Source organism: Anolis sagrei, chromosome 3, assembly GCF_037176765.1.
Source record: "Anolis sagrei isolate rAnoSag1 chromosome 3, rAnoSag1.mat, whole genome shotgun sequence".
NCBI classification, from domain to species: Eukaryota; Metazoa; Chordata; class Lepidosauria; order Squamata; family Dactyloidae; genus Anolis; species Anolis sagrei.
The window spans coordinates 74,955,964-74,979,734 of NC_090023.1; the positions used below are offsets into that span (position 1 = coordinate 74,955,964).

At 39.2% G+C, this 23,771-nt stretch overlaps 1 protein-coding gene across 1 annotated transcript; it reads left to right on the forward strand.

The window, feature by feature from the left end:
• The first annotated feature begins 1,341 nt into the window (after nt 1–1,341).
• On the forward strand, nt 1,342–22,588 carry UBASH3A (ubiquitin associated and SH3 domain containing A). The gene is made up of 14 exons (XM_060770280.2): nt 1,342–1,504; nt 2,387–2,440; nt 4,496–4,682; nt 6,232–6,430; nt 9,131–9,300; nt 10,780–10,988; nt 12,397–12,514; nt 12,722–12,830; nt 13,175–13,297; nt 14,418–14,510; nt 15,554–15,698; nt 19,517–19,623; nt 19,807–19,913; nt 21,222–22,588. Exons 1-14 carry the CDS (start codon nt 1,392–1,394, stop codon nt 21,357–21,359), a joined length of 1,872 nt encoding a protein of 623 aa, XP_060626263.2. The 5' UTR covers nt 1,342–1,391; the 3' UTR covers nt 21,360–22,588.
• Nucleotides 22,589–23,771: the final 1,183 nt, after the last annotated feature.

The window sequence follows — 23,771 nt, forward strand, 5'->3', positions numbered from 1 at the left end:
TGCAGATTGACTCAGAGAAGGAGGACGGTTCACAACCTGATAATGAGCAAGCAGGGAAACAGGCTGACACTAACGAACAGACTGACCTTGATGAAATGGGAAACTTAGATCGGGCTGACCGTTTGGAATTCCGAGTTCAAAGGAGTGAGAGAATAGCTAACAAGAGGGAGGTCAGAGGCCAAAGAAGCGCCTTCATGTTTTGTAAGGGTATTAAGCAGTGTGTTTGAGACCAAACCTTCGTCAAAGCAACTTTGCATTCAACTAAGAAGCTTGCCATTGCTTGGCTAGATTATCTTGCAGTTTTTGTGTTCATGGTTTCAGGTCTTTGTCATGTTCTCTTGGGCTTTTGCTTCGCTGGTGCCTTTTTGGATTAAGCTTCAAAGTGCTATATTATATTGATCTTTTGGAACATTAACCTTTGCTTTTAAGAAATTTTTACCTTTTATTTTTAATAAACTATAAAGACTTCTGGCTGTGTGCAGTTTGGTGTTTTGTAGCCAGGAGAATCTACTCTGAGGTGCAACACTGACTCCCAGCCAGCTGTGCCACAGTCACAGTATCTACATAGATGTCTTCATAGACTTGTTAGCAGCCTATGACACTGTAAATCATTGCCTTCTCCTGAGGAAAATGTATAATATCACAAAGGACTACCACCTCACCCACTTCATAGGAAATCTACTACAAAACAGAGGCTTTTTTGTTGAATTCGAGGGCCAGAGAAGCAGATGGGAAAAACAGAAGAATGGCCTGCCTCAGGGGAGCATGCTTGTTCCATCAGTGTGGGTTACAATAGAGTTAAAACACATTACCATAAAGTATAGATATAAAACACATAAAATATGTAGTACAAAGGTTCAAATACAATACAAATAGAATGTAAATTTAAAATTTATAGTTTTACTACTAAAAGAGATAGGTCTTCAATTGTGTCTTGAATACTGACAGCTCATTTAGCTGTCAGAATCTCTTCCAATATTCACAGAGAATGTTGAAAATGTTGTATTTATAATTTAACATACAAAGAAATATTCTACATGAACATTTCATTCATACTGACAACTCCTCTTTGAGGAAATCGGTTTACATCAGAGAAGGCACCAATCTAATCTGCGAACAGTCACTGAAATGAAATGTATAGCTCTGAGGCAGGGTGGGCCAGTAACCTGTAATCCACATTCAGTCCAAGGTATTTACCTTCCCCTCACTTTGAGGCTGTCTGCAGCAATAATTTTAAGAGCCACACCATGCTGTGAAAACAGGATGTCAACTTGTGTCAAAAAAGATCGAAGGAGGTTTTGAGGTTTTGATTTTTATCACAGGAGACTCTGCCTACACACTCTTTCTCTGCACCTTTGTCTACGTTGCATTCGCAGAAGAGAAAGAGAGAGATGGCAGCAACTGAGATACCACTATATTCCAAAGTCCTAAGCAAGCACAGAAATAGAAATAGCCAGTCTTTACTGGAGCCTCTCTTGATGAATGGATTCTCTGTACATATAGCGTAAGTATCTCTTCTACTGCATACAGTTCCTCTCCTATTTACTGGTATATAACTAACTGAGTTGGCTTACAGTTTAAAATCATGGCTTCTACTCAGGGGTGGCTCAACCCATTACGCAAAGTAAGCATTTGCAGTATAGTTGATTTTGCCCAGGGGCGCCCTTGAAGCGCTTTTGGGGGAAAATAGACCTTGACATATGCAAGTTGTAGTTACTGGGATGTATAGTTCACCTACAATCAAAAAGCATTCTGAACTCTACCAATGATGGAATTGAACCAAATATGGTACACAGAACTCCCACGACGAACTATATATATATATATATATATATATATATATATATATATATATCAGTGATTGGTTGGGGGGCGGGCGGGCAAAATACTGTTTGCTTACCGTTGAAAATTACCTAGGGCTGCCTCTGCTTTTACTTTAAAGTATGTAAGAATGGGAGAGTGTATGAGGAAGGAAGAAAAAAAATAAACTTTTCCAGGTACTATATATTTTACATGTTGGATAAATGGGTTAGGGCAGCCCTGCTTGCTTTAAAAGTAAACTGGTATTCAGAAAGGAAGCAGAAAAGGGTGTTTTGTTTTCTTTAGGGCTAGAACATTGTGTCCATTTCTGGGCAACATAATTCAAGATGGGTATTGACAAGCAGGAATGTGCCCAGAGAAGAGCAACTAATGATCAAGGTTTGGAAGCTAAGTCCTATGAGAAGCAGTTTAGGAAGCTAGGTATGTTTTCAGGATCAGAGTTTAATTTAATAAGGCGTCATGTTCACAAAGCATCTTTTCAAACTGATATCAGAAATAAAGTTATTCTGATTCAATGTGATTGTGGCTTTCATTACTTAATGTGAGTTTATTGTGCTCTCCTCAGGCTAAAAGCTTTGGCAGCTACTGGGCAAAAGTCAGTAGAAGATGCAACAAAATGGTGAGTGGGAGCAAGGAATATTTTCAAACAAGGTGTCATAGAAACCATCCCAAGTCAGGGACAAACACAGCGAACCTGGCTAAGTACATCTTCAAGACATGAAGTTCATATCACATGGTTGTACGGTAGAATTAATTATTTCATAAGCCAGTTAATGCTATATGTGTAAGATATGGCTTGTTAACTTTTCTATGACTGGTGGCCCCCTGATGGCGCAGTGGGTTAAACTGCTGAGCTGCTGAACTTGCTGACCAAAAGATTGGTAGTTCGAATCTGGGGAACGGGGTGAGCTCCTACTGTTAGGCCCAGCTTCTGCCAACCTAGTAATTCAAAAACATGCAAATATGGGTAAATTAATACATACCGCCTTGGTGGGAAGGTATTGGCGCTCCAGGCAATCATGCCGGCCATGTGACCTTGGAGGTGTCTATGGACAACGCCAGCTCTTCGGCTTAGAAATCGAGATGAGCACCACCCTCCGGAGTTGGACACGACTAGACTTAATGTCAGGGGAAACTCTTACCTTTACCTTTTATGACCTTTTATGACTGATCATTGTGGAGCACCTTTGGTTTTTAAGAGGAAAAAATGGATGTAAACATATGGAGGCCCAGTGATAAACATGAGCCAAGGAGTGACTGTTGGTCATTAAATTTTAATTAATGCCTTGACTGATTGACCACAAGCGATGTACAAGAACTACTATAGTGTAGTGCTTTGAGAATTGGACTAGGTCTTTGGAATTTGAATTTTTGTTCAGGAATGAAAACCCACTCAGTGACCTTGGGCATGTCATATTCTCGGATCCTGAGAGGAAGACAATAGAAAACCTCTTGTGAATAAGTCATGTTAAGAAAATATTATGATAGGTTGTAAGTCAGAGCTAAATTAAAGGCATAAAATAGCAACAAATGTTCACTTGAAACAGGTCACAGAGCTCTGCAGATAAATACTGAAGTCTGCTCTCTAGCCACCTCTCTAATGTCCTTGTGGTTTGTGTGGCCAAAACATTTTTTTAAGAATTGCTTTTGGGCTATAAATAATTACTCTATTTTTAAAGTGTTCTAATTGCTGCGGCTATGCTATTTCTGGTGGTTGCAAAGCCCCATTTTTGTTATTTTAAATAATAATAATAATAATAATAATAATAATAATAATACACTTTTATTTATACTTCGCCCTTCACTCCATGGGGAGTCAGAGCAGATTACAGTATAAACAGATACCAGCAAACCTTCAATGCCTTGTTACAATACAATGAGACACACAAACACAAACAAAGGCAAAGGCTTCTCCTTTCATTTCCGGCTTTGGAGACAGTGCTCATGTCTGGCTCTGGGGGAGGTGCTGTTCTCCATTTCCATTCTGAGGATCCCGTGTTGTCACATCCTGGACATGTGACTGGTATGATTGTTTGGAGCATCTTATGCCTTTCCCGATGAAGCTGTACCTATTTGTCTACTCACATTTGCATGTTTTCAAACTGCTGTGTTGGATTTTAAACTGTAAGCTAACAGTGGGAGCTCACCCGGTCCCACAGATTTGAACTGCCAACCTTCAGGTCAGCAGTTCAGCAACACAAGGGTTTAACCCATTGCATCACCACATCCCCTATTGCCTTGGAAATGAGGTTAAATGGGAAAGCTTCCACCATTTCCAAAGCCCTACAGTCTGATGGCATGATTATGGATATATCAAGGGAATGAACTATTCCAGCAACAGGCTGGTTAGTTTAGAGGCCTGCTCAAAACCCACCTACCCCCAACTTTTAGGTTAAGCAGATACAAAACCAGTTTGATCCCACAAGAACACTTTCCTTCAGTTCCAACCATCTATTAAAACTATTTTATTTTATTAAACAATTTGTATACATCTATTTATTGCAAGACCCTAGGGAGTGTACAAATAAAATTGGTACCAATTGTACTTCATTTATATCCATGGAGCTTTGTTTTAGCATAAATGAATTTGCTGGCATAGATACCCATTGCCCTTTTGTGGATAGAAGAGTGCTTGCACTATTTTTAATCTTAATACATCCTCTGTTAATTGTAGGTTGCATTCTCACTGCAATGATCCCTCTTTAGAAGATCCTATCCCACAAGAATATGCCCTTTATTTGTGCCCAGCAGGACCACTGAATGACACACTAGTAGAATTTTGGAGAGAAAGCAAACAACAGTGTGGAAAAAACAGAGCCCATGAGATTTTCCCACATATCACCCTTTGTGAATTCTTTACGGTGAGTCAAACATTTACTGTGCAATGATGGTGGTTGAAGTGATGTAATAGAGAAATGTTCATCGTGTTCATTCTCTCTCTCTTGCTCTCTTGTAAGTAGCTCATCTTGATGTATTACAACAGTGTTCAGTTTGGAGTTATTGCATTTTCATCTCAAAAGTTGATTTTGGTGTTTTCCATTTTTAATTTCTCCAGGATATTTACCCTATTTTCACCATGTTCTGTGATTATTCCTGCAGAATAATCACAGGATGTCTTAAACCTACACCGGTTGATAAACTCTACAAGCTAGCTGGCATTCCCCCCCCCCCCCCCATGTGCAACAGGAAGTTGCTGCTAACTGTGAGAGAAATAAGGTTGAACACTGTGAAAGCCCTCCACTGCATGGCTATCAGCCTCCTCCCAGTAGGTTGAAATAAAGGAAAAGCTTCATGAGAACCACCACTCCTCTTAAGATTCGCCCATCAACAGCAAGAGTACCCCTCTGGGCAACTAAACCAGGAAATCCCAATTGGATGGTCCCCCACAAGGGTCTGCTTCCAGGGGCAAGCCAAGAATGGTCAACTTGGAAGTCCCTGAACAGATTCAGAAGTGGAGTGGGCAGATCAAAAGACAATCTGACAAAATGGAACTACCTACAAGAATCCTCCACCTTGTGCAACTGTGAAGCAGAACAAATAACTCTGCACCTGAATGCTTGTCCACAATGCCCTACCTCATGTACAGAGGAAGAATTGTTTAAAGCTATAGACAATGCAGTTGTTTTGTCCAGTTTTAGTCAAAAATTATTTAGCTGCTTGTGCTCCCTCTATTTTTATCAGTTTTATACTTATGTATGCAATGTTTGTGATGCAAAATAAATAAAGCCATGTTCTGTTTGAAGGACTTTATTACATGAGGCTGATAAAACTCAATTATGGCAGGATAAAAGCACTTTTGGTTGGGGTTATCACAGCCATGTCTGTCCTTTAGTTATATTCCACTAGAACCGCCATTGGATTGTCTCTGAATTCAATACTGCCATTGCTCCAACACTATTTCTTGTGAAATAGTTTCTTTCTTCTGTATCCTGATATTGCAAAGTGGAGGTCTCACAATAATACTGATACTGCAAGTCTATGCAGTTACAGCATTATAGGAGGGGGGAGCAGGGCATATATGCTGGATAGGGCAAACATGGGTAGGAAGCAAGGCTGTGCAGAAGACAGATCATGGGAATTTGCATCAACAAAGCATCAACAAAGTATTGCGCAATTGCAGAGAGGTGCAAAAGTGCTTGTTCCAATAATAGTATGTTATCATTTGCTTAGACAGCGTGATTGCCATAAGAGTGGTGTGGTAAAAGAATATAAATTCAGAATTTGGAAGGGTTACTGTTGAGCTTACTTAGCCCAGAATCACCTAGCTACTAGGACATTTGGGGAATTATAGGCAAAAAGGTTTTTTTTTTCAAGTTCTGTGTAAACACTAAACAGTGCAGTTTATAAAACAGCCTAGAACAAAAGACCACCATACTTGAAGACCTGGAACCTGTTTTTTTTTTCTTTCAGTGTGAAGATCAAAAAATTGAAAACTTATATGAAGCCTTAAAGAGAGCAGGTGACCGTTTTTCCATCTGCTTCCCCACCATCATCTCCCTCTCACTTCATTCCTCCAGCTCCTACATTGGCTTTTTCCTTAGTGATGGTCCTGCAAATATCCTCAAATCATTTGCTGCAGCTTTTGCTACAGAGGCTATGGCCTTCGCAGGTAACAATACTGAAAATCAGGAGCCAGTATCATTCTGAGATTTTACCATTTCAATACTTGTAAGTTTTCCAAGTTCTAAAAATATGAAAGTGGTGAAGCTACCTTTCCACAAATACATCCCTCCAAGTCAATGAGACTGTGCATTTGCAGAGTATAACTGTAAGTAAGCAAGGACAAGTGCCATAGTCCAGAAGTCTAGGGCTCTTTCAATTCTGCAGAAGGCTGCACACAGTTTACCTGGATTTCAATATGGATCAGAAAGACCAGTTGATTACAGTCACTATGTTTGACTGTCAGGAATGATTGGAATAATAAAATAACAATAAAATGGGACTGTCCAGATGACGTTCTGGCCAACCCGCAATTAATTCACCACAAACCTGGAAAACCCTGGTTTGTAGCAAATTAATTGGATAATGGATTTATTCCACAACTTCTTGAAAGGCACAGGATAAACTCACTACTTCTGGTGTCTGGACTGCAGTCCAGACACCATTCCCACAGTTTTCTGGACTAAATTAGTCCTGAAAACTGTGGGAACCCCACCCCCCTCCCCAAAGCCCCCAAAGCCGTTTTAGAAGTAAGGAAAACATAGAAATGATGCACCAAGAGAATGGGAGGGGGAGCTCTCCTGGCACCTCATTTCTATGCACTGGAAGAACTCTAACAACACTGTAACGGAGGCCGTGTAAGTTTTCCTTACTTTTAAAAATGCTTTGGGGCTTTGGGGGAGGAGGGTAGGGTCTCTAGATGTTATCCCAGGCCAGTCCTAGAAGAACATCTGGACACCCACCCTAGAAAGCACATGCTTTATGGGTTGGGTGTGGATAAGGCCCAGGAACATCTGCATTTTTAAAATGCAGACACTCCTAGGATAAAGGGCTATGTGGAAGTGCCCTCAACCAACAGTCAGTTGGCTTTGATTGACATGTCGAACCCCCCCCCCCCCCAGCTTTAAAAATTTTGTAAGATGATTGCTTAGTACAGTATTTCTCAACCTTCCTAATGCCATGACCTCTTCATAAAGTTCTGCATATTGTGGTGACCCCCATAAAATTATTTTCGTTGCAACTTCATAACTGTAATTTTGCTACTGTTATGAATTGTAATGTAAATATCTGATATACATGATATATTTTCATTCACTGGACCAAATTTGGCACAAATACCTGCTACTCCTAAATGTGAATACTGGTAGGGTTGGGGGGTTGATTTTGTCATTTAGGAGTTGTAGTTGCTGGGATTTATAGTTCACCTACAATCAAAGAGCATTCTGAACCCCACCAAAGATAAAATTGGACCAAACTTCCCACACAGAACCCCCATGACCAACAGAAAATACTGTGTTTTCTATTGGTCTTTGGCTATCCTGCATTGTTAATATTGTCACAACTTTAACCTTTTTTGGCATGGTAGGGCCTGTTCCAATTTGAGAGTAAATGAATCCATGCACCTTCAAACTTGGGATTTCTTAGGGGACCTTGGATGTGTCAAGTAGGTAATGCCCAGCTTGTGGATAGAATACTTTGCTTCACTCCTAGGTAGCAAGAGAAGTACACAGTTGGATGGATTTCTGTATTTGCTACTTCAATGCTACTAAGTATGCAGGCTTAGTGAGAAAGTTACTGCAGGTTTTCAGGTTACTCGACCTATGACTGAATTTAGTGCCATGCTGTGGCCCATGCCTATTAGGGTGTAACCAATGAAGTTGTGGGTTTTTCCATTCCAACAAAATGTAGTTTGTGCTCATTCTGGCAGTGTCTATAGTTGGCATACTAATTAAATGCATAATGTGTATCTCAACTTTTTTTTTAAGTTCAGGAAGTTCATCAGGGTTTTTATTTAAATTGTAAATCTTTCCCCCAATTACTTAAAAACACAAATCCACCCTTCCCAAACATGTTTGCAATTTTTTTTGTCGTGTCAGGAGCAAGTTGCTTCTGGTGTGAGAGAATTAGCCATCTGCAAGGACGTTGCCCAGGGGGCACCTGGATGATTTGATGTTTTTATCATCCTTGTGGGAGGCTTCTCTCATGTCCCCGCATGAGGAGCTGGAGCTGATAGAGTACATTTTCAGCCTTAATGGTTCCAGCATACGTACATAGAAATTGATGTGCTTTCAAAGCGGCACACTATAAGATGATGTCTGGCTCAGTGTGATATCACAAGAGGGGATCCTTGTGCAATGAGGAAATTCATATAGAGCTTTCTCTGAAATTAATAAGATTCTCAAAATACACAACTAAATGTATTTTCTTTTTTTCTCAGAAGAAATCACAGGGAACCAATGCAGATTATGTTAACTGCACTTTGGGAAAGGATATTTAAATTTTCTCCCTGACTGTTTTCTATTTAAAAAATTCTAAATCCTACTGATTCATATTGCAGTTAAAAACATAAAAACATGTGTGCAATGTGCAATCCCCTCTTGTGATATCACACTGAGCCAGGCATCATCTTATAGTGTGCAGCTTTGGAAGCACATCAATTTCTATGTACGTATGCTGGAACCATTAAGGCTGAAAATTTACAACTTATACTTGGCGGTATGTCCCAATGAGTTTGATGGGACCTACTTTGGACAATGTTGTGATTATTGTGTAACTCAGTCCTGTCATGGAAAACAATACAGAATAAAATTCTGGAAAATAATCTTACAATAATGTCATCTAACAATACTGCTTGTTATTTTATCTATAGACTGCTCTGTCAAACCTTCCACCAAGCAGCTACATCTAACATTGGCCAACAAATTTTATCCTCACCATCAAAAGACTTTGGAACAATTGGCCAAATCAATCAATCCAAAGCAAAGCTGCAATTGGGTGGCGGCTTTGTATTCAAGAGACATGCGGTTTGTCCATTACCAGGTATGTGCATACTTATGTCATCCTGCTTCTTTAAAATTAGGGAAAAAAACTATTTCTAGCTGTTTAGCAGCACAAGTGTTAAGCATTTCTCTTCAGAAAAAATTGGAACACAACTCCCAATATCAGCATGATTCTAGGCTCTAATCTGAACTGCCCATTTTGCATTGCAGGGGGTTCTGTTAGTGCTGAAGACACAGACTTCAATATTTAAGATTTCTCTGAGGTTACTAACAATGTTCAAGGTCTAATTTTGCTTTTTGTATATCACTTTTTTCAAAGTAAAGCAATCTGTATTTTACATGAAAAGACTGGCTTTTAACTCATAACAAATTTGGAGCAAATTCCCCATCCTTTTCCATCCTCTACATTGCTGGGGCACATGCTCTACCACTATGGTAGAGCATGTGGCCCAGCAATTGTCCATGGGAATATAGGATCTCAGCATTTTTATTCTACTTTTTGCTGACATTGCAAAATTTATTTATTTATTTATTTACTGTATTTGTATACCTTCTTTCTCAGCCAATTGGCGACTCAAGGCAGTTTCCAACAAATCAGTTACATAAAACATAATAGATAAAAAAACATTAAACAGTATAAGACATCACAAATTATTTCAATTAGATCAGCCTCCTCCCTCCTGACCTTCAGGAAAAGGCTAAAGACGTGGATGTGGAACCAAGTGTTTGGTTAGTAATCTACCAGTGCAATAAGAGAACATAGATTAGTTTAGTGACACCCTGAAACGGCCTCAGATATTGGATTATGTAATTTTAAATAAGTAGTTTTAAGTTTTGACGTGTTTTTAATGATTGTTTTAATGTATATGCTTATTTTACTATGTATATCCATATGGCATCGAATGGGGTGCTGAAGGATCATACTTGTGTGGTGCTTTGGTCTGTGATAGGCATGGTCACTGTGCCAGTAGGTTGCTACTATCCCTAACTGCAGCATCATGCAGTAAAGTCCTAATTTTCCACTCTGGTTGCAAAAAAGATAAAGCGCTGATGATGTAAGAAGTGTTCAAATGGGAGTTTGTAAATTGGACATAGAAAGACAGGAAGCAGTCAGATATCATCAACACATGTTAGAGTAATATGCACCAGATTCACACTGTCAGCCTGTTATGCGGCAACTGAGTTAGCGCAAGAACAAAGCAGTCTTGGAAAGTTTATTTCAGTTCTACCCTAAGGCATGTCCTGTTTCAAGTACAATCTGATTGCTGGCAATACTTAAAGTATATCATCTCTTATTAAGTGTAGCCTGTTGAAAACAATAGATTTAGTTCCATATTGTGGTATGGCAACACAATAATATAATGATGTAGGACTGCTCTCTTATACATCTAACTGATTTGCAAGGTACCAAAAAAGGAAAAGCTGATCACAGTGTTTCCACTTATTTGACAAAATAGTAATAATTGTAGCATATTCTCCCAATTTCTGTTTTCTCACTCTCTTATTTGAATTCTCCTAGGTTTTGAGAGCTTTGTTTCAGTATAAACCTCAGAACATTGATGAGCTGATGCTAGGTGCTGGAGATCTAATATATGTTGACCGAGTACAATCAGCAGATGCTTGCAATGGCTGGGTGATAGGCGTCTCCCACAGAACGGGATGCCGGGGATTTCTTCCTGAGAATTACACAGAGAAAGCCAATGAGTCAGATACCTGGGTGAAACACAGGTTAGTTTTGCTTGGATTCAAATTTCTTCTTGAGAGTTATGCATATTTTGCTACTAGATATTTTCCCCTAGTGGCCAATTTCAAAGTACTCAAGGTAAATTTTAGTAAGAGGAGAGGACAACTACTGTCCTTTTTGTTGTTGTTTATTTGTTCAGTCACTTCCAAATCTTCAGGACCTCATGGAGCAGCCCATACCAGAGTTCCCTGTTGGCTGTTGCCACCACCAATTCCTTCAAAGTCAAGCCAGTGTCTTCAAGGATACCATTCAAGGATACTGTCCTTTTAGTTCAGTAATGAAAGCAAAGCTGGATAGAAAATTTCTGGTGATTGCATAAAGGACAACAATGTTTGTATCCTACCATGTTGTGTAAGTATAGAAAATAGTAAGTATAGAAAAAACCCATAGTTATTACTTTTTAAGAAGGAAAAGATTTCTATCTCATACCAATGTAGAGTATGCCTGCATTATAAAATACCCATGACTAGGCAATGCTAGAGTTTCTGTATTCTGCATGGCAATTTGGCCCACATACTGAGCAGCAAGTAGCTTGTGGCCATCATTGACCATCTCTGTCAGATGTGAGCAACATGTGGACTAAGATTATATGTGCCAACTGATACATTTTTATGTCCCCACCCCACCTTAATGCTACAGTGGTAATTCCACTTTGAATCACCATTTTAGCCATTCCTTTACCCCTTATAGTAGCAAATCACCTTCCTACATTCCTCCCAACATCTTGCAATGCTCACCTATGCCAGGGCTCTTTTCCAATTTCACTTTGAGTTATTGTTATTTCTATTTTGTATCTATCAGTTACATGTTTCCCTTGTTGTCTACCTTAGAATTGGGAAGACAAGCTATACAAGACCCCCTTATCATGAATGGTTTAAGGGGGTGTCTCCGCTGTAGCCATGTGTCTGCTGCTTCCAATATCTTTAACATGCCCTAGGAGCTGAGCAGCACCTAACTAGCTTAATTGGCAGCATTCAATAATACTATAATCTGACATGTTTGAGTCCCCTTGGGGAGACAGGATGGGGTACAAATAAATTATTATTATTATTATTATTATTATTATTATTATTATTATTATGTTGTTGTTGTTGTTGTTGTTGTTGAAAACAAGATTTTAAAAAATATCTGCAGACTACAAGGGATTCAAAGGGATTCAAAGGATCTCAGGGCAGTTTACCAATAACATCTCAGCATGGGTTATACGTTTTCAAAGGATCTTGTTAAGCTCAACCTTCTTTGCTAAAGTTGTATGTATGGGCCATCATGGGAATCACCTTTCTATTGCATAGAGTGATCCTTGTGTTTCACTTTAGGGATAAATATGGACTTAGATTCTCTCACTCCCTGAACTCCCATTCCCTCTCATTAAAATCCAATATTTCCTTGCAGAGAATATGTTTTTACTCTAGCCCCTGGACAATCTCCCAAGAATCAAACTGAACCATGCATTAAACAGAAGAACCCAAGTCCAATGCCAAGGAATGTAGCCGAAATGTGTACTTCTCAGGTATCTGGATTTTGAATCTTTTATACTATCATACATTACTCGATGCGAGAAAGAGATAGAACAAAGAGTGAAGAAAAAAAAACACCCAACTGCGCAAACTATCTTTGTCTACCAGAGGCACATAGCCCTCAATGCAAACATTGTTATTCCTTCTTCTACTCCTATCAGCATTAATTTTAATAAAACCTGAAATACAATTTCTTCCAGAGTTCTGGGAAAAGCCCAGGCCAAAGAGGCCTTTTAGTGATCCGCCATGGAGAAAGGGTAGACGAGGTGTTTGGGAAGTCTTGGCTACAGCAGTGTTTTGCTCCAGATAGTAAGTACAAACTGCTGTTTGACTTAAAGCCATGTATCATGGTAACAGTAATCAATAATTGGCCTGCCTAGCCCCTATAAAAACCACTGGAAAGGACAAAGACCCTCCCAATACTTGCAAAGAACTTGATATAATGTCGATGTGAATTAATACAGAAGCACATTTGTGTTTGTTTTACATAATATCACTTAAGTTAACATTTGGGGGAACTTGCATGCTGAAAAGAACCAACATTGTAGAAGTAACAGCAACAGCAGCAGTAACAGATTGTAAATGTATACAGCGTAAATGGCTTAGATTGATTGTGACAACTTTGGCATGTTTATTATTCTGTTTTGTTTTAGGAAAATATTGTCGAGCAGACCTAAATTTCCCTTCCAATCTACCCAATCGAAAAGATAGTACCATAGCCTTTGAACATGACCCTCCTTTATCATCCTGTGGTATATTCCAGTCTAGACTAATAGGTAAGCAAGCTACTATATTGATGAGAAGCTGAATAAGCAGAATTCATGGTTTCAAACTCAATTATCATCTTTGTCATAATAAACATGCACTGTTACATGCAATTTGGGGTTGACAAAAGGACCAAATGGTGCCCTTGTAGAGAACCCAACCAGACAGGAGGTTCAATCATGCCTGCAGTTTCCCAATTCGTTCCTGGGATGAAAAAAAACCCATGCTTTGATACTAAGCAGTGTTTGCTCTTTCACTGCAACAGGACAATTTGGGGGCTGCAAATGAGACTATGTGCTAAACACAGTTCTGTTCTCTCATCCACTTATGCCCAACACTCAGCATTTGCTGCTAGAGGCAGCTGTCTACTTCTATCTAACTGTGGTTGTGATCCGAATGTCTTCCCACATTGTGGCATTTTATTTATGGGGCAAACATATTCTGTCAGTGGAATATGTTTGTTTCATAAACATATTCCTGTAATTGCTGTTCTCAGGTAGGTTATTCATAATGTTTTTGAGAAATGGTGACTCTTGATAGCACAAGTGTTACTATTTACAGTAGAGGACATGCTCAATCGATTCAAGTCAATATGATGGTGTCTCATTTGGAGTGTAATGGGGACAGGCAAGTATGGAGTATCATGACTATAGAAGGGGCACTGATGGATATAATGTAACACAAGTCCTTGTGCGGAAAATCCACTTTAATTCCATTTCCAGGCAAAAGGGAAAGAGTAATGTCTCAGCTGCCTATAAGAGCTCTAAAGAGAAAATAACCCAGATATAAAAGCAAACAATCCCACATAAATCAAAATGTCTGCAGTGCTTTCTTAGACCATGTGATGTTTATCCAGGTATCTATTACAGAGTTTCTTAATGAGATTTGCCTGCTATGAAAATTATTTTGTAACAGCAGCTCCTTGCAGGTTATTCCAATCTGAAAACATGTCTTTTCAACTCATCTATTGTGCTTTCATATTTTTAAAAATTAAAGCAATTCAATCAGAAACAAAAAAAATGTTCCATAAACCAATATGGGAGGGGGGGGGGTCAAATGAAACATTTTTTTTTCAAAATCTTATATGTTTTTGAGGGATTATTACTATTTATGGATTTTTTTCATTGTCAGGTGAAGCTCTGCTAGAGAAGGAAGTAATGGTTTGCTGTGTATATTCTTCTCCAGCACTACGTTGTATCCAGACAGCCCAGCATGTATTGGAAGGTAGGTACAATATGGACACTGCTTGGTTGATCACAGCATAAGTTGTCTGTGTTTTATTGGTTCTTTGGCAGATTTTTCTAGAAATCTAGTACAGGAGGTTGAGGGCAAAAAAATGGAGGAATTTTAGTTGAGTTCCTCTTGTTGATTCTATTCTGCTCCTTATTCCCCACCTCCACTGATGTTTTATTTACAGTCAACCACCATTCTGTACTTAGTGAGTATGCCCAGTTCCAGAGCCTGGCAAACATACTTTTTTGTATTCCATCTTCTGAAAAACAAATTGCCAACAAAGATTCTGCTGTCTGAAGAAGAGGGGTTTACATTTGAAAAAAGTAAAATATGCAGTCCCTTGCTTTGCTTTAGATTCCTTTGGAAAACAAAAAAAAACCTCAGACAAATATCTCAAACACAGCTCACTTTAGTCCTAAATTCAGATGTTTTCTGAAGGAATTGCATATCTCAATATAGATGTATTCTAATTAGTGTTATTGAATCCAATAAACCAGTGGTTCCCATCTTGTGGTCCGTGGAACACCAGTGGTCCACAAGAACAAAAATATGGTCCACGGCCTCACCATTACTAACTACACCATTGCCTCGAATACACGCAGCAACAAGAGCAACTGGTCTTGCGAAACCCTCTTATAGTGATGAGGCAACGGGTATGTCGGGAGGGGGGAGAGGCTGACTGCCCACAAAAGATTACTACTACCACATAGGCTCTAGATTATTAAATATGCTTTTCTGTGGGCAAGCAGATGGTGACTACTGGGTGGCATATGTTATGTATCAGAAACTAGAGCTGATGTGGTCTATTCAATGCAATTTTCTGAATCAGCACCCCAAATAACCAAAACAAATCTAAAGTTGATCAAAAACTGATTTGTAACCCTTTTGGTACTAATGTTGGAGAGTGATCCCTGGTCAAAGTGGTCCCTGGTCAAATGGTTCCTGGTAAAAAAATAATAAAAAAATTGGGAACCACTGCAATAAACAGATGCAAATGAGGAACTCCATTAAAATATCTGCTTTGGTTGTTGCAGGGCTTCAGCTGGAGAAAAAGGTTAAAATTTGTATTGAACCCGGACTCTTTGAATGGACTAAGTGGGAGGCAAACACAACAGTTCCCTCTTTTATGACAGAAAGAGAACTGACAGAGATCAATTATAGTGTAGATACTACATACAGGTAAGTGCTGCATTTCTCAAATTGTGCCTAAATATTTTGAGCTATGATCAACAGAAAGAAACCATCCAACCAAACATTCATATGCAAAATGAACCAACAGGATGAAACACTGTCTAACTAGTGTTTTAATTATCAATTCAAGTAGCTGAATATTACACAGATGCAAACTTTGTCTGGTGTTAGCATGAATAGTAACCATTTACCTGAATCAGGATTTAAATGGATGTACTAGAAGACAACATCTGAGCTATACTAAACAAACCTATCTGGTTCTATAAGTGCTGGGTTTTAATAACTACTACAGATTCCTGTGAGAAGTAAAACTGCTAGAACTGAATATTTGTATTTTATTGTTGTATGGTTGCATAGAAATTATAATTATTGCATCCGGGCAAACATGTTTAATTTTAAAAAAAAAATTCCCTTGCCTATTGTGGCAATGTCATTCTGTGGTTCAGTGCAGTTTCTGAATGTGTAAAAACCACAAGCAGAACAGGAAACAGCTACAGGAGTTTTCCTCCTTTTATCAAGAAACAATGTTACAACAATGTAAGATTTTTTAGAGCTTTTCATAGAAATCTAAATAATTCTTATTTAGATCAACTTTCCCCAACCTAGTCGGTGCCTTCCAGTTGCTTTGGGTTATAACTGTGTTGCTTGAAGATGATGAAAATTACCCATGACATCCTGAAGGAACTCAGAGCCAAGAGTCATGTTGTTTTTAAAAAAGGAATGGTGGAGACAACATGTATGCCCTCCAGCATCAAATGCCTGGGGGGCACAGTACATATGATATTTAATTCACCATTGCATTTAATGTGTGGTTTTTTTTATTTAAAAATGCAAATAACATCTGCTAATAGATTAGATGGAGTAATAATTGCTCATGTGTATTAAAGTGAATTAAGTTTTATCGCTACTGCAACTCTTAAGAAAAATCCAGAAGCTGGTATTTCTACTAAGAAATGAGTATTTGAACATTTTTGCCAAAGCAAATATAAAACACAAATGAATACTTTTTCAGGATTGCTGGGTGAAGGGAAAGAATTCTGTCCCCATCCCCAACAGCTGTAGATATGGTTGTGTTTCTAATCAATGCTATATGGTATGTTTTCTAAACCTGTGCATTAAATGAAAGTTCACATTTAATGCTATAACTCAGTGGTTCTCAACCTGTGGGTCTCCAGGTGTTTTGGCCTACAACTCCCAGAAACCCCGGGAAGTTTACCAGCTGTTAGGATTTCTGGGAGTTGAAGGCCAAAACATCTGGGGACCCAGAGGTTGAGAACCACTGAGTTACAGCATTAAATGTGAACGTTCATTTAATGCACAGGTTTAGAAAACAGAAAAGACATACCATATAGCATCTGGTTAGACTGCCAGAGCTATATAGGATATCAACAAAGGCATTTTCTGTAGCTAATGTCAGATCAAAAGTTTTTAACTCTTTCTAATCCTTTTCAAATCTGTTTGTTGGTCATCACCGTGTCTTATGGTAATTGAATCTACCAATGGCTATGTAAGGTGCAAACAGAGAAAGCGATTTACTCTAATTGGGAAACTCAGCAACTCTGCTCCCTGGAAGTACTGTATCATTACTATTACTTTCACAGACTTTAAAGTACTTTACAGACATTGCTCAATGGTTCTTTCAATTTCATGGTATGGTGCAATGATAGACTACTGTCAGCCTGTCAGGGGTTAAGTCATTACATTGCCCCCTCTGGACATATGGAGGGTCACACAACCCCACCACACTGTCACCCCAATCTAAAAGGTGCAGCTTTAGAGACATGGCAAAGTAACCAAGCATTTCTTGCTCTCAGAAAAAAGCTTAGTTTTGAAAAACTAAAATGAGGTAGAAAAAAACAAAGAACTGGAGCTCTAGTGGTGCCCCCAAAATGGAGGGACCCTGAGCAAAGACAGTACATTTGCTTTTATAGTTTCACAGGGCTGTGCCACCCTTTTGGGGCATCACTCAATCATTGTCAGGCTCAATTAGTTAAAAGACAGTCAGGTAATTTCACATCATGGTAGATATCAGTAGTTCTCATCCTGTAGGTCCCCAGGTGTTCTGGCCTACAACTCCCAGAAGGCCCAGCCAGTTTACCAGCTGTTAGGATTTCTGGGAGTTGAAGACCAAAACATCTGGGGACCCACAGGTTGAGAACCACTGGTCTATGTTGTCTGCTCCACACCCTCCCTTTGTCTAGTTTTTATTAATAGGAACTCTTCATCCCAAACCCACCATGTACAAGGTGAGTGCTAATGCCAACGAGGCAAGCCTTTGGCTTATCAAAGCCATCTGTGTCTAGCAGGGCAGGTTATGGGGTGCTCACAAACATCCCTGGAAAAAATGAAACAGTTATTCTCCAAATGATCTGCCACTTCCTACTTTTAAAAATATCTCGCCTGAGACTCAAATGCCCTCCCCGCCTTAAGTAGAACAATTACTTCCATGCCCCCTAGAGAACATTTGGGGTCAAACCACTTATACATTTATTTTTAACTAGCTGTACCCATCGCGGGTTGCTGTGGCCAACCTTCCCTCCCTCTTTCTCTCCTTTCCTTCCTTCCTTCCCTCCCTCCCTCTTTCCTTCCTTTTTTTCTTTCCTTCTGTCCTCCCTTTTCTTCCTCTTCCCTTCCTTTCCCCCTTTTTCTATTCCTTTTATCTCTCCTTTCTTCCTATTCTTGTACTCCTGATTGATCTACCTACCTACCTACCCAGACCTGTAGCCAGGATTTTGATTCGGGGGGGGGGGGTGAGTTTGATTCGGGGGGGGGGCTGAATCTGAGTGAAAGAGAGTTTTAGCAAACCTTTTGTATCGTTACTCCAGTACCCCCATGCATATGGGATATATTAAGTATGGTGATCAGATCATGATATGAATAAATGTAACAGTTTAAATAATGCACCAGTAAGGCCTTCTTGCGGACCACCATGAGAATTTCGCGGGGGGGGGGGGTGGCTGAAGCCTCTCAAGCCCCGCCCCCCCAGCTACATGCCTGTACCTACCTATCTCTATCTAATCTATCTATCTATCTATCTATCTATCTATCTAATCTATCTGGAGGATTATTGGGAGTTGCAGTCAAGGAATAGGAAATTGGAAATATTCAGGGATTGGGATGCTCTCAAAGAAATCCAAAGAGAAGAAAGCTTGCAGCTTGGAAGCAGTGCATTTGGATCATCCTTCTCTCCTAAAGGTCCTGTTCTAGGGGATGCTGAGAGCTGTAGTCCAAAAGAGAGTGTGGATATACTATTGTGTGTTTGGTTTGCCAGAGGGAGTAATTTTTGCACATGCTCTGTAGTGTCTTTTTGCTTGTTTTTGTTTTTTTGGCTTTTTAAGTCCCGTCCGCTGTGCTTTTCAGTGTTTTTATGAGTGGTAGTTTGCAGATCACACTTTACTTAACCCTGATATGCTGAGCTTAAAGCCCCAGGACCAATTATCTACCCTTAGTAATGAAATGTCTACTATGAAATGTCCCTTCAATTGTGGTGCCCAGAATTGGACACAGTATTCCAAGTGTGGTCTGACCAAGGCAGAATAGAGGGGTAGCACGACTTCCCTGGATCTAGACACTAGACTCCTGTTTATGCAGACTAAAATCCCATTGACTTTTTTTAGCAGCTGCATGACATTGTGGGCTCATGTTTAACTTGTTGTCCATGAAGATTCCAAAATATTTTCCACACATACTTCTGTCGAGCCAGACATCCCACATTCTGTATCTTTGCATGTCACTGTTTGAACAATCCACACTTGATGTCTTATGTCAGCCAACTAGTGTTAACCAAGTGGTGGTTTCATTAACAGATGCAATTTTCCTCTTTCTTCTCTGATGCCGTCCGAAGGATATGATGACTATATAAACAGATGTTCTGCAAGTATAAAATACATCATTGGCTCCTGTGCAACTAAAGGTAACTCCAGGGTAACCTTTGATTTCATTATTTTTTCTCTTCAGTCATAGAATGATAAAAACAACTGTTTCCCACACAAGGTTCTTCTAAATCAATCTAGAATACATATAAGTATGAAAGCACTCAACTACAGAGCATAGTTCAAATGAAGAACTTTTAATATGTGGTTGTTTCTGACAATAGGCACCATCCTGCTTGTTGGTCATGGCTCATCTCTGGATTCCTTCACTCGGCCATTATTGGGTCTTCCTGCCAGGGACAGCAGCAGTTTTGCACAGTTTGTCCGAAAGGTAAGGCATTATATAATATCAGAAAGAAATGAAGTTTCATCTTATTTAATGTGTAAACTTCAGACATTTAGATGTGATTGTCCCCACTCTCCATTCATAAAATCCAAATATGCATGAGTACTCTTGGAGACATAGAAAGGCAGTTCATTCTACATCACACCATTTGTCCATCTAGCAAGTGATAGCCAAGATTTCAAGGAGAGATCATTCCCATCATCTCTTATCTAACCAGCCTCATATGAAGATGTCAGGAACTGAAACCCAGTATCTATTTCATCCAGAGCATGTGATCCATTATTAACCTTTGACCTTTCATTTACTGTTCTAAAAGGACTACAAAAGAGATGGAAAAAGTATGGCTTCCCACATTCAAAGCAGATTAATTCAATTAGCAATCTCTTTAGTACAACTGATAAAACTTCTGAACTTGCTACATAATTATGAGATTCCACGATCCTCTTTGTCCTGCTAGCATGGACCCCTTTGAGGCCAACTCTCAGGAATGGGGACTAAGCAGTGGGCAGGTACACACTACCTGAAGTAGCTTCCAATTGATCCTCCTAAAAATATGAGCAGCTAAAAAAACTGAAAGATTCTCCATTCGTGGTTGATTTATTGTGATTTATTGAACTAGGATTCATGATCGTCTTATTATGATGTGCAAACAAAGAATTATAGCTTGAGTTCCTAGTTTGACCATTAGAAAAAGCAAATCATGAATTGGAGATTCTGTGACTTCTTTGACTATTCCTGCCTGCAGGAGACAAGCCCTAATATACAGAATAACTCATTGCATTGAAAATGTATTCATAGCTTTGTTTCATGAACTCATTCTGTAATCACTAGTAGCCTAGTTACTGGGACATGAGAGAAGCCTCCCACAGGATGGAAAAATATCCGGGTCTCCCCTTGGCAATGTCCTTGCAGACGGCCAGTTCTCTCACACCAGAAACAACTTGCAGTTTCTCAAGTAGCTACTGACACAACCCCCCCCCCCCCAAAAAAACCCCCATTGTCATTGTTTCTTGTATCAGGGGCCATTTCATATTGCATCATAATTCGTTAAATGCCATGGTTCTTCCGATGGGGATCCTGGGTTTTTTCCTATTTAGGAAGAAGTGCTTAGAATTTTCAGCCAAAGAGCACTAGTGTTTCTCAAAGTTACAAATCCCATTATTCCATAGGATGCAGTCACCGCAGTTCATATTCCTGTGTGTGAAAGGGCTTCTTGTGATGAATCCCTTGCTCATTTCTAACATCTTAAGCTAAGTTAATCAAATACTTCTGAAATCTTATCTCCTTTACCAGATACCATCACTGGGAATGTGTTTCTGTGAAGAGCTTACACAGGAAAGAAAATGGCAGCTGGCTAATCCACCGGTCAAGATGCTAACCCATGGAGCCAATGTTACATTTAATTGGAAACACATCTTTCTGGACCATTAAGCAATATTTATTCACTCTCAATATGAACTTACGTTCTCCTGATTCAACATCCCTGCTCTGTTTCTTGCCTACAGTTAAGTGATATAACTCAGGAACTGACTTTGATGGAGTGGAAAAGATAATCTTTGTGTGAAAATTTAAATACACCTTAGCCAGCATTTACGTGGATAGTTAAGAATGCATCAGGCTCTGGAACTCTCTGGAACTCTCTCCCATTGGAGATTAGAACTGCCCCTTCCCTCCTGACGTTTAGAAGGTTGGTGAAGACCTGGCTTTGGAATCTGGCATTTCATGAGTGAGGCAATGGCTTTTGACCACATGGACGGATGGGGATGAATAGTGATTTTTATGCTAATGACTGTACTTTATAGAATTATATGATAGTACTTTAATGTGTTTATATTAGTGTATTATTGATGTGGTGTTTTTAAAATTATTGTGTATGAACCCCGTGTTGTAAACCGGCCTGAGTCCCTCGTTGGAGGTGAGAAGACTAAGTTCTAAATAAATAAATAAATAAATAAATAAATCACCAATGTAGTTGCATAGCTGTGCAGTTACTTCCGGCCCAGTCTTCCCAGTCATCACTTCCTGGGCAGGAACTGCAGCAATTGACAGGGTATGTTCCTCTGCTGCTTGGAAAGCCGTTAAAGGACATTCCCTCTGACCCAAGTTTTCAAATCTTTTTAAAAAAAAACAAGAGAGGAAAGAGATAAGTAAAGGTAAAAGGTTTCCCCTGACATTAAGTCTAGTTGTATCCAACTCTGGAGGGTGGTACTCATCTCCATTTCTAAGCTGAAGAGCCGGTGTTGTCCATAGATGCCTCCAAGGTCATGTGGCCGGCATGACGGCATGGAGCACTGTTACTTTCCCATGGAAGAAGTACCTATTGATCCACTCACTTTTGCATATTTTTGAACTGCTAAGTTGGCAGAAGCTGGGCCTAACAGCAGGAGCTCACCCTGCTCCCCGGATTCAAACCTTTTGGTCAGCAAGTTCAGCAGCTCAGTGGTTTAACCCACTGTGTCACTGGAGGGTCCAAGAAAAAGATACAGTTAAGAAATAATATGTGTACATTTCAGTTTTAACAATATGCTGGCTTCCACCAAATAGCTGCAGCTACTATAAGACATAACAATTGCTAAATAACTTGCAACATTCTTAGAAAAGAAAAACAATTTTATCCTCCTTCTGCAAATACTGTGTATTGTGATAAAATCAGCCACACATTTCAGTCTGCTATCTGCTCTATATTTCCTGAGCTGGTGCTCATGTGATAAAACTATTATCATTACATTTGGCTATTGTTTTTTATTCTGTTATAACAAAGCATATATTAATGGAATAAGCATTCACACAAGAGAAACAGGGTTTCTCTTATATCACATATTGAAAAATATATATTCCTCCCTTTCTGTTTTCACTGCAAAGGATAGAAATATAGTGCTCAGTCGGCAACAGGTGCTTTGCCATGACTCAACCTATTTCAACCTAAAAGTTTTTGAAATAATGCCCCACATCTTTCCGGGTCCTTTCTTTCAGCAAAATTGTGATTTTAAATTAGCTTCCACAGTCATATTCTAACTCTGGAAAATCCCTTCAAATCAGAATTTTCATAATGTTTTATATTTCAATTCCTGAGGTAGCCCGTGGAAAAAAGATTTATGAATGAAATCAAATACAGGAATTCTGTGTCACTGGCTATCTAGGTAACCACTTTGATCACTCAGATAAATACCCCCGCCCATCTCTATTTATGGGGTAGCAGCCATAATGATTGACAGTTGATCTGTTCCCCTCCTGATCAAGAAGCAGCTAACTGAAGTCCCCATCCCCTTTTATGAGTGATCTTCAATGCAACCGAAGCAAGTTTCCTGGAGGCTCTCATCAGAGGGGCAGTGGTACCAACATTAATCAGTTGCATTGGTTTTATTGTTAGCTGCTTTGAGTCTCTTTTTAGAGAGAGAAAATGGGATATAAATAATAATGACAAGAATAACAATAGACCCTTGTTACTGCCTGGTAAGTTATAATTGGCAGAGCTTCATGGTTCCTAAACTCTAGGTTATATATTCATTAGGCTTGGGTAACCACGGAAAAATTTGGTTCTAAACTCGTTTTGTTTTTAGGGGGCCCTTGCGTTTCGTTTTTTTAAATAATTCCGAAATTTTCCTTTAAAAAAATTCGAAATTTACGAAATTTCGTAAAATTACAAATCGATTCGTTAATGGCGGACGAGATTGCGCAATATGCTAAAAAAAACCTCCAAATAGGACAGGAGGAACTTCTGAAGCTTCCCTCTCCCTCTGTTGTTGACTGTTGGTGTGATAAAACAAACAACAACTATAAAACTTGCACCAGACATGCGAAAATAATTAGAAATAATTACGAAATAAATTGAAAATAAATAAA